This window comes from Natator depressus, chromosome 9, assembly GCF_965152275.1.
Source record: "Natator depressus isolate rNatDep1 chromosome 9, rNatDep2.hap1, whole genome shotgun sequence".
Classification (NCBI taxonomy): Eukaryota; Metazoa; Chordata; order Testudines; family Cheloniidae; genus Natator; species Natator depressus.
In genome coordinates this window covers 77,774,628-77,785,276 of record NC_134242.1, presented here as the reverse complement: position 1 = coordinate 77,785,276, position 10,649 = coordinate 77,774,628, and the positions used below count along the sequence as shown (strand labels likewise).

Here is a 10,649-nt window from a genome sequence, read left to right as displayed (position 1 = left end):
GACCTGGCAGGTAGTAATAACCGGATGAGGACTTTCAGCTACTCCAGACTGGCTTGGATTTGAGCCAGCTACCTAAAGGTGTACTTATATAGTACCTGTAGTGGTTTATCCTCAGGTTACAAAGTGCAAATGCTATTCCAAGTACCAGTCACACTTGTTGGGGAGCTAGCACTAGGGAAACAACACAATCACATTTTTCACTCTCTAAACATATTACGTTCTTGATGTGCTTCCTACTTGCTGTGCTGCCATGCCTATATGTGGATTATCAGTGTTAAATAAGCAGTGGTTAGCTACTTGCCCTCCAAAATGGTGTGTACCATGCTGCTAATGTCAAATCTGATTTACTTGAAAAATATTCTTGCCCAAGTGGCCACAGGGGGGCAGCATTACCTTTAAAAAGAAATTACTATTTAATTGCCTCAATAAAGAACAGAAATGAATATTTGCATCTCTGTGCTTCACAGTCCCCTTTCACACCTCCCAAGAAAGACTTAAGAAACATGTGTCAGCCTGTTCTTTCATTCCAAGTCTATTTTGTGAGCATTATCTCTGCCGTGAAATGCAGTACATGGAATTTAGAGTTCTGCAATGACCAGCTTGCTAGATTCTCTGTCATTTGAATGAGTTTGACTGTATGGATTCTATCAATTTTCCCCCTTCTGTAACTTCATTTATTGTATTTTGAGGGGAGAGTTGAGAGATTTTATTTTAAAAGGAACAGGGTATTTTTTAAACAAAATGCTAAGTCACTGGAGGAGGATTAAATGGGAATTTTTTTAAAAAAGAAAACAACAAAAAACATAAGTGATGCATAACAATACAACATCAGATAAAATTTCTTGCAGAAAATCATAGAGATGGAAGAGACTTCTTCCAGTCTTCTCTTCAGTCCTTTAAAGTTCTTAAACACAATAGCTTGCCTTGCTTTTGCAATTTTTGCAGTAATTGCTCAGTACTAATGTAATTTTACTCTTGGCAAGGTCTGGTTTGGTGAAAAATTGAGCAAATGAGTTATAATTACTGCATTTGGGTGATAATTTTAAGACACTTTTAGGCTCACAGCATCTTATGATCGGTATTACATTAGAGTAATTGTGCAATTAGTACTAAACTTCTGCCCACCTGTCAGCTTTTGCTTAGACAGATTTAAAGATAGGACTATGATTATGGAGTATTTGCTATTTGGTAGCAAGCTGCTATGTTTTTTTTACATATTAGTAAAAGGAATGTTAGCAAGATTAGTCTGTCAAAAGCTTTTTGCTAATGCCTGTATTTGAAATCCATGTTTTTGTGGTTTTCGGATAGGATGGGAAGGGGTAAAGGGCAAAATCCTTGTCTCCAAGCTGAGAAAACTATTTTGAGGATATCTTGAATCACACAGAGAAATAGATAAATTAGGTCACTAAATCTAACAAAGAATATGTCAGGGGGATTTGATGCCCCCAGGAATTAGGAATAGAATACAGAACCTATTTTCCTAAGAACATAAGAATGGCCTACTAGATCATACTAATGGTCCATCTAGTTTAGCATCCTGTCTTCCGACAGGGGCTGGTGCCAGATGCTTCAGAGGGAATGAGAACAGGGCAACTTATTGAGTGACCCATCCCTTGTTATCCAGTCTCCGCTTCTAGCAGCCAGAGGTTTAGGGACACCCAAAGCCTGGGGCTGTGTCACTAACCATCTTGGCTAAGAGCCATTGGGAGACTTGTCCTTCATGAACTTATTTCATTTTGAACTCTGGTTTATACGTTTGGCCTCACAACATCCGCTGGCAATGAGTTCCACAGGCTAATTGTGCATTATGTGAAGAAGTATTTCCTTTTGTTGTTTTAAACCTGTTAACTTCATTGGGTGACCTTTTGGTTCTTGTGTTTATGTGAAGTGGTAAATAACACTTTCTCCAGACCGTTAATGGGTTTATAACTATCATATCCACCCTTAGTTCTCTCTTTTCTAAATGGAACAATCCCAGTCTTTTTAATAAAAAGAAAAGGAGTACTTGTGGCACCTTAGTGACTAACCAATTTATTTGAGCATAAGCTTTCGTGAGCTACAGCTCACTTCACGAAAGCTTATGCTCAAATAAATTGGTTAGTCTCTAAGGTGCCACAAGTACTCCTTTTCTTTTTGCAAATACAGACTAACACGGCTGTTACTCTGAAACCAGTCTTTTTAATTTCCTTGTATGGAAGCTGTTCCTCTAATAATTTTTGTCCTTTTCTGTACTTTATCCCATTCTAATATCTTTTCTGAGATGAGGTGACCAGAACTGCACACAGTATTCAAGGTGTGGGTTTACCATGGATTTATATAGTAACATTATGGTATTTTGTTTTATCTATTCCTTTACTAATGGTTCCTAACATTCTGTTAGCTTTTTTGACTGCTGCTGCACACTGAGCAGATATTTTCAGAGAAGTATCCACAATGATTCCAATCTCTTTCTTGAGTGGTAACAGCTAATTTAGACCTGTCATTTTGCATATATAGTTGGGATTATGTTTTCCAGTGTGGATTACTTTGGTTTTATCAAGATTGAATTTCACCTCCCATTTTGTCACCCAGTCAGCCAGTTTTGTAAGATTCCTTTGGAACTCTTCGTGGTCAGCTTTGGACTTCACTATCTTGAATAATTTTGTATCATCTGCAAACTTTGCCCCCTCACTACTTACCCCTTTTTCAAAACCATTTATGAGTATGTTGAACAGCACCGGTCCCCGTTCAGATCCTTGTGGGGACCCTGCTATTTACCTCTCAACCTTTTTTTAATCAGTAAACTAGTTTTGCTAGAAAAGTCACAGAAAGTGACTACAGTCAAAGCAAATTCTTTTAAAGTCTGGACTAATACTTGGAAATTTGTTTACAATATTTGCCCAGCTCTACTTATACTTTTAAGGAAGTTGGTGGTTATTTAGCATGGTTGGAATTTTCAGAGCAGTGTGGAAGTTCTATCACACTACACTCATCCATTGTAGAGGGAGTTGTGTGGTTAAAATCCTGCAGAAAGCTTTGAAAATCTCACCCCACATCGTATGTTTTTTCCAAAACAAATCTGAATAATTCTTTAAGATAGGCAGTTTTCAGGTTGGGGACTGAAATATTTTCTAACCCATTTACCTTTGGCCTGCTACCAAGCATGTGATGTTTCAGCGCCAAAGGAAAATTTCTGAGAAATTCACAAGTGAGTGAAAACAAAATGCAAGCGAAAATTCTGAAAGTTTGCACTTACTGTTGTTACAAGTGACACCTGGTATGACCAGAACAGAAAGATCCCAGAGCAGCGTCATTCTCTCATTTTCAGTTTTCCGCTTTTTGAACTTGTTAGCAGTTTGGGTATTGACAGCTTCACTAGTTTCCCTGTGTAGTGAGTTAGCTTGTCATTTTTGCCCCGTACTATCAGTTGTTTGTGAGAGTCTCTCCCGCTGCTACAGTGCAGAGGGAAAAGCATTTTTAAAAATAGGAAAATGTGACTGTCAAACCCGCAAGGGTTTTGGAGGGGCATAAGGGTATTGATAGACCTGAAACTACTTCAAGCTAGAGCTGGCCAAAAAGCAGAACATATTTTCAGCACTCCCCCTCCACCCTCAATTGCCCTTTTGCTCAAAGGTAGAGCTGGTCAAAAATTAACCCCTTTTTAGAGTCTAACTCTAAGTTGACTGTGTCCCTTTCAGGTGGGTTTCAATTAGTAGAAAGAAAGTGATGAGAGTGAGCAAAGGAAAATTTAGGTCACAATGAGGTCAATTGGACCAGAACCAGGGAACACAGTTCTCACTGAGGGAGTTATTCGTGTTTGGACCAGACAAAACCCTTAGGAATGCACTACCTGGGGCAGCTTTGCATTGACATGGGTTAATGATCTAATTGGACTTTTCTGTCTCAATTCTAATGGGAGATAACACAAAGGGTGTGGAGTGTGCATGTGTGTTCCACCTTTTAAACAAACTCTTCTAGTAGGAGCTTGTGGGTCAGCCAAGTGACCTAGCAGTTGTGCTTTGTGTTGTCATGTGGGAGAACCCAGGTCCTCAGCCTTGGGACCTAAGGCTCTGCTGTGCTGAGGTGTAACGTAAGCTGCTCTGACAACATGATGAGATCTAAAATAGCAGATCTCCCCCCTGGAATACACTCTTGGGGGCTGTGGACAGATTCAGTGTAAATTAGAGCAGAGGCTGCTCTAATTTACATTGGGCTCTGACTCCACCCCAGAACATAGGAGGTGCAAAGGTAGCTTAAAGTTGAGAATCTGGCCTTGGAGCTAAGGGTAGCACAGTCCTCTGTTATAGAGAACATTGTTTGCATTCTGGATCCAAGTAGTCTCTTGCTCTCCAAAGCAGCAGAAGGTAGGTATGTCAATCCCTGAAGCCAGATCTAAGTGCATTGCTGGATCCTCTTCCCTCACTCTGGGGCCCAGAACTTGGGAGTGTTCTGCAGGTCCACCAGGTGAATCCCAATGGGGCTTTTCCCCTGGCAGACTTGCTGTAGCAGCAAGAATTCTGTCCCTTGTGCCTGGAGGCATCTTGTGATAAGATGGTTTGGGCAGCAGGGAGCGCTGGCCAGGAGGCAACCTACCCGGGGATTTTCCCCACAGCCATATTCCACCCCTTCCAGCAGCGGTGGCTGGGATTTAGGATCAACATCTCCACCTAGCAAGCTGGGCTAACCCAGACCCCTGAGGGCTATGAGCTGCCCCAGCTGAAGCGGTCTGAGCTTTTTGTACCAGGAAGCAGCTCCCCTCCATAAGAGCCAGGGGGCAGCAAGGCCCCGCCCTGCTCCAAGGCTTCCCCTTCAGCGCGCTGCACGCCAGCAGCAGACCCCTTTTACAGACGGGGAAGATGAGGCCGAAGGCGGTTGCGCTACTTGCCCCCGAGCGAGTCAGTGGCAAAACTGGGCCGCTGAGAGCCCAGCAGCAGCCCTCCTCCCCGGCCGGGGCAGGAAAGGGTTAAGCTCTCCTCCTCCTCTCTTCCCCCCGGTGTACGGCTTCCCCCAGGTAGGCGTGTGGCAGCCGGGAAGGGTGATGTCATGGCAGGGCGGGGGGACCCCAGCCCGTCCGCGGCTGCTCCCGCGGCTGGCAGCTGAGCGGGGGAAGCCCCTGCCTGGGAGCAGCGCGGGGCGAAGATGCAGCCAGGCGCCGGGGGCCGATGGCCGGACCGCGGGCGGTGAGAAGCGGCCGCGCATCCCTCAGCTGCGACCTGCCAGCTCCGCTCCGGGCAGCAGCGCAGGGGGCGGGAGGAACCCGGCTGCGGCAGCCGGGATCCGCTGCTCTTGCAAAGGCGCAAGGTTGGCTCTCCGGGGTCTCTGCGTGAGCCGCAGGGGAGAGGCCCCAGGGGCAGGGGCTTGCCCTCGGCTCTGATTCCAGCGGCCTGCCTCTGGGAAGCTCCACCCGCTGCAGGTCGTATTTCGGGGAGCGCCAGGGGCGCTTTGGTTATTAGCATCTGCTTGGAGAACTTTATGGTGGGGTAGATGGAAAAGAAAAGGCTGGAAGTCTGTCGCTCACCCCTTGAGATAATGCCCCCTCTTGGCTGCCGAGGAAGGGTTCACGTTTTCCTGGAGGGTGCGGCGGGGCTCTCCGCGCCAAGCACAGAGCCAGCTCAGACCTGGGGGAATGCAGGCTTCTTGTCGGAGCCCCTGATAGGGGATGGGGCCGGGGCCTGAAATTCTGAACTCTCCAGACCTGGCGGGCAGACCCGGGGTTCTAGTTCAGCAGCGCCTCTCTCACCTTCGTTCCCGTGTTCCAGGTGCCCCAGAGCAGTTTCCAGCCAAGAGTTAGAGCAGGGGTCGGCAACCTTTCAGAAGTGGTGCGCCAAGTCTTCATTTATTTACCGTGATTTATGGTTTCGCGTGCCAGTAATACATTTTAACGTTTTTAGAAGGCCTCCCTCTATAAGTCTGTATTATATAACTGAACTATTGTTGTCTGTAAAGTAAATAAGGTTTTTAAAACGTTTAAGAAGCTTCATTTAAAATTAAATTAAAATGCAGATCTTATCAGTTTAGTGTGAGCCTTGCCCTTGCTTTTCCTTGCTGAGTTTTCCAATGTCTGTAAATACATTATCTTCTTTTGGGAGAGAGAGGTTCCTTTCATTCAGGCAGGCTGCGGGCTGGCAAGGGGCCAGCGGCCGAAACCCTGGCTGGCAAGGGGCCAGCGGCCGAGACCCCGGCTGGCAGCGGGCTGAGCGGGGCCAGTGGCCAGAACCACAGGCTGGCATCAGAGTGCCACTAAAAATCAGCTTGCCATAGGTTGCCGACCTCTGAGTTAGAAGGGTGGCAGCCCAGTAACCGGGCAGGCAAAGGTGAGAACCGTTTTGCCCTCAGCCGGCTGCTTGCAGCCATGAATGTCAGAGGGTATGCTACAGCCTGGATACTGAGGTTCTCCCCTGGGCTCTTTTTGGGAAGTGCAGTAGGAACGTTGTTTGAAAGGAAACTTTTCTTCTCCAAAGGATTAAATTCCTGGATGCAACTCTGGTGTTAATCACTAGCCTCTTTCCAGTTAACGCCTGATTTCAGATTCCCCTTTTTCTCCGAAGCCTTTCTCTTCAGGCTGGGTCTCTCGCCAAGTGACTGGGATGTCCCTGGCAGGGGAGCCAAAAGTTAATAATGGAAAAGAAACCTGCCCAGAAGACTCAAAATCCCCATCTGGGGGAATTCTGGGAGGAAGGAGGCTGTGATAAATCTGCAGATAAAGCTGAATTAAAACTGCAGAATCTCATCGACCTTTGCCTTTTTTTCATAGGTGACTGAGGAAATGGCAGTAACAGCAGGAGGTTGAAGTCAAGCCTGGGACTGCTAAATCCTTATGCTGTCTGTATTCTCCTTGGAACAAAGGCTCTGCCCCCTCCTACCGGGTGTGATGCTGTGTCCCTGGCCTCTCTCAGCTGGGGTGCTCACTTTAGGAAGCATTATCCTGCTGGAGGATGGCTATGGATGGAGTTGTTCCACGGACCGATAAGGTGAGTAGGAACTGGCAAGCTGGATTCAGGAGAATACAGGTTACATGCAGTCCTGTCATCAGGCAGAATGTGTCTGATCAAAGCATGGAGCAGTCTAAGAGTTGAAGCACAGGAGGAGGAATGATGTGGTGGGGAGCTAGTAAGTGGATGATTTCACTCCACAAAGGTAGAACAAGACAATGCCCCCTAGCAATTCTCTCTGGCTAGTCCAGCAGCAGCAGCAGCAGTGACAGGGTCTAGAGAGAGCTGTGTCCAACCTTATGTCGCTGGAGTGTGTGTGAACATGACTTAGGGCATCTGAGGGTTAGAAATAAAGGGAAAACTGACAAAATCCTGGAGAGAATACAAATCTTTAAAAAAAAATGCATTTACCCATATGGACAGTATAGTTTCATTATTCCAAACTCAGCCAATTTGAGTGAGCGTGTGTGTGTGTAGTAGATAGATAGATAGATATAACTAGATAGTTCTTGAGTCATGCACCAAAATAAATAGTAGGAGGTTATTAAATTGTTGGTACTTCTGGCACTGCTACACACCCATGGAATTCCCAGGCCTTCTGTTTTGGCTCAATCTGATGTTTGTGTGGGCTTGTATTTTGGAGCAGTGGAAGGGAGCTCTATGTGAATAAAAGCCCTGGAGATTGAAATCCTCTGTCTGCAAGAGAGATGCAAGATGGGCAACAGTTGTGCAAGTTTCCTCCACACCAACATGCTTCATACTTGACACAGGACCCGCTGGAGATGGAGTTTGGTCTCTGTGGCTCATTCAAACCCCTAGATATCTCTGCTAACACTGCAAGCTAGAGAGGCAATTATTATCTATTTTAGGTTAACTTTCCTCTTGCATGTGTGTGTTTTAGACCTGAGATACCATATTCTGGGTTGTGTGTGTGTTTGTCTGTGTGTCTGATGGAATGAAAGAGAACTTTCAACAGCATCCAGGTGGAACATGCCTCAACAGGACCACTCCCAACACCCTTTTACTCCCTGAGCTTCTTCACCTTGCTAGTGCACAGAACATGCTCTGAAATGCTGGCTTTCTCTAAGAGGTAGGAGGAATTCTGTATTGTAAATAAGACATGTACAGCGTTAAACCCAAGTAGAAGGGAACATGGGAATTGTGACCATAAAGAAATGGCCTGTCTCCCAAAGATGAGATAATCTCAAATAGATGGGAAATAATGTTGCGAGAACGCTATACAGTCATATTTATTACTACTCATTTTCTGTTTCAACACATACAAGAGCACCTATCTTAAAACACTAGAGCTCCCCACCTCTGAAAGCCAGGCAACCTGTGCTTTACATGGTAAATCTAAAACTGAACCAAAACCCACCATTCACAGGATTCTTTAATTAAAAAAAGAAGCAATAAACTTGAATTTGATTGATTGGTGGTTTGTGTACTTTGCAATGGAGAGAATGGTGATATAGGTTGTTGCTGCTTTGTTTCTCTATTTAAGAATTCTTATGAGCTCTGTTTTTGTTTTCATATTTTAAACACTCTGTGAAGCACCTACTGCCTGATTTTCAAGAGGCAGGCTTATGGTTTGCACATGTCCTTAACTTTGTAACTAATTTTCCATTCTAGAAAGAGAGCAAGGGTTACTCCTGTGAGTAAAGTTACTTATGTGCAAAAGTGTTTCTGGAATTGGGGCTTATGTCGGCAGACTTGCAGCTGGATCTGTGCAGGTGAATGCTTATGACTGTGTGGAGTTCTACTGAAGTCAGTGGGGCTGTGCAGGGACAGCCCATTAGGTCTGTCTTATAGGATTGGGGCCTAATTGCCCCAACAAGGGTCTCTGCAAGGTTTGAAAGTAACAAGGATGTGAGAACATCCATAAAAGCGACCCTTACCAACTACTTTAGGTTTTGTGGGTTTGGCTGTTTTGATAGTGATGTATTTTTCATGATTTAAAAAAAAAAAAAGTGAAAAGAGACTTGTTCCCCTGCAGTGTTTACAGTACAAGCACCAGGAGCACTGAGAAAACCAGAAGGTAAAGCTAACTGAACAGCCAGTGGATAGGAAGGAAGGTCCAGTGATTAGGTGCTAGTCTTGGACTTGGGCTCAAGTTCCTGTTCCTTTCCAGAATTCCCGAGTGGCCTTAACCTGTCTGTGCCTTAGTTTCCCAGTTGTAAAATGAGGATAATGGGACTGCCCTACCTCACAGGGTGTTTAATAAATATATTGTATATTGTGAGGTGCTCTGCTAGAACAATAAGGGGAACATATAATACCTATCTCTATAGCACTTTCCATCGATAGGGCTCAAGGCCCTTTGCAAAGGACATTAGTACCCTTGTCCGTATTTTACAGACGGGGGAAACTGAGGCACAGAGCAGTGAAATGACTTGCTCAAGGTCACCCAGCAGACCAGTGGTGGAGCCAGGAATAGAACTCTGAGTCTCAGTTGAGTGGACTGCACTCCACAGTACCACAGATAACGTAGTGTCCCTGTCCAAGCTGAGAGAAATGGAAATAAGGAGCAAGCAGCACAGTAAAGCAAACAGATCTAAAGAAGCATTGCCAGGTGTTTTTCACTAACACAGAGAAGAATGATTGCTAAATATCTGTTTTTCATCTTGCCAGTGCCCCTTTAATCAAGTGGTAATCTCCATTCGTGGGCCATGGATCCAAGGAATGCTAAGCACAGGAGGAAGCTGTCTTTTACCCCAGGTCAGAATGATAAGGTCCTATGTTTTGACCCTGTAGTTCGAGGTGAAGAAGGTCTCTGTGGCTTTTTCTGCACGAGGTGCAATGCATCTAATCCCGAAGAAGAGCTCGACTGTGCATTAATAGCAGATGAGTGTCCACCCACCTCAGAAGAACTTTTCCCTGAACGGACAATAAAAATCAAACCCATGAGAGTCTTGAAGCATCGTCTGAGTGCTATCATCTTCACTGAGGATTGTGTCTGGTGCAGAGGGAGCATTGTTATTGGGAATGGACTTCCCAGCAGTGCTAACATATTCATCTTTAATGGCCCTGCTCATCTGAAACGCAGACCCGGAGGTGAATGGGAGAGAAGAAATGATCCAGCTTGGCAGGTTGAACACCACAGACCAGAACTGAAGAGAGACCGATGCATTCTGCCCTGTAAGAGCAATGGAGCCGGAAAATACATATGTTCTCATACCCGCCCAGACCCTGAGGAAGTGGAGACATGGCCCTGCTGTGTGGTGAGTTCATCTTGACTTGTTGCCATCTTTGGGGCATATGCTCAAACAGGGCCAAGACATTCAAAAGTGACTGGTGATTTGGGGGGCTGCCTCCATCATTGGTGCCTACCTTAAGATGCCTGAAAGGGGGCCTGGTTTTCAGAGAGCAAGTGTTGAGCACTTTCTGAAACTCAGGCCCCTCCAACGTGTCTCAGGAGGGGCACCCAAAATCATTAGCCACTTTTGAATCTCTCTGTCTATTCTGGGTTTCTTAGTTTCAGGCCTGTGAAGCTGCACAGCTCAACCTCTGTGTATGGAGTTGAGACTTTATACCCTGGACTACTCTTGTATTGCTATACAGAGGTCCTACAGCATGCAGGGAATTAACTCCCTGCTTAGACCTCACAGAGGTGTACAGGGTGGAATAATGAGGCACATCTGGGGACTGAAGGCCCAGTCAGGCTCTTGGAGGGTTTGCAGGAAACACTATTAAAAACAAACAAACCAACCCCTAAATAATGGGAAGGGAGCCCCGTGC

General features: G+C 45.5%; 1 protein-coding gene across 2 annotated transcripts in view; it reads left to right on the top strand.

The window, feature by feature from the left end:
- Positions 1 to 6,801: 6,801 nt before the first annotated feature.
- Positions 6,802 to 10,649, top strand: part of STARD8 (StAR related lipid transfer domain containing 8) — a 142,864-nt gene continuing 139,016 nt past the window's right edge. Inside the window, exons 1-2 of one of the 2 annotated variants that reach the window (XM_074964504.1) lie at positions 6,802 to 6,950; positions 9,543 to 10,132. In XM_074964504.1, coding sequence (XP_074820605.1) covers positions 9,581 to 10,132 — 552 coding nt within the window. In that variant the 5' untranslated portion in view covers positions 6,802 to 6,950; positions 9,543 to 9,580. Of the gene's footprint in view, positions 6,951 to 9,542; positions 10,133 to 10,649 lie in introns of those variants that run through there. The other variant, XM_074964507.1, reaches the window with a different exon arrangement.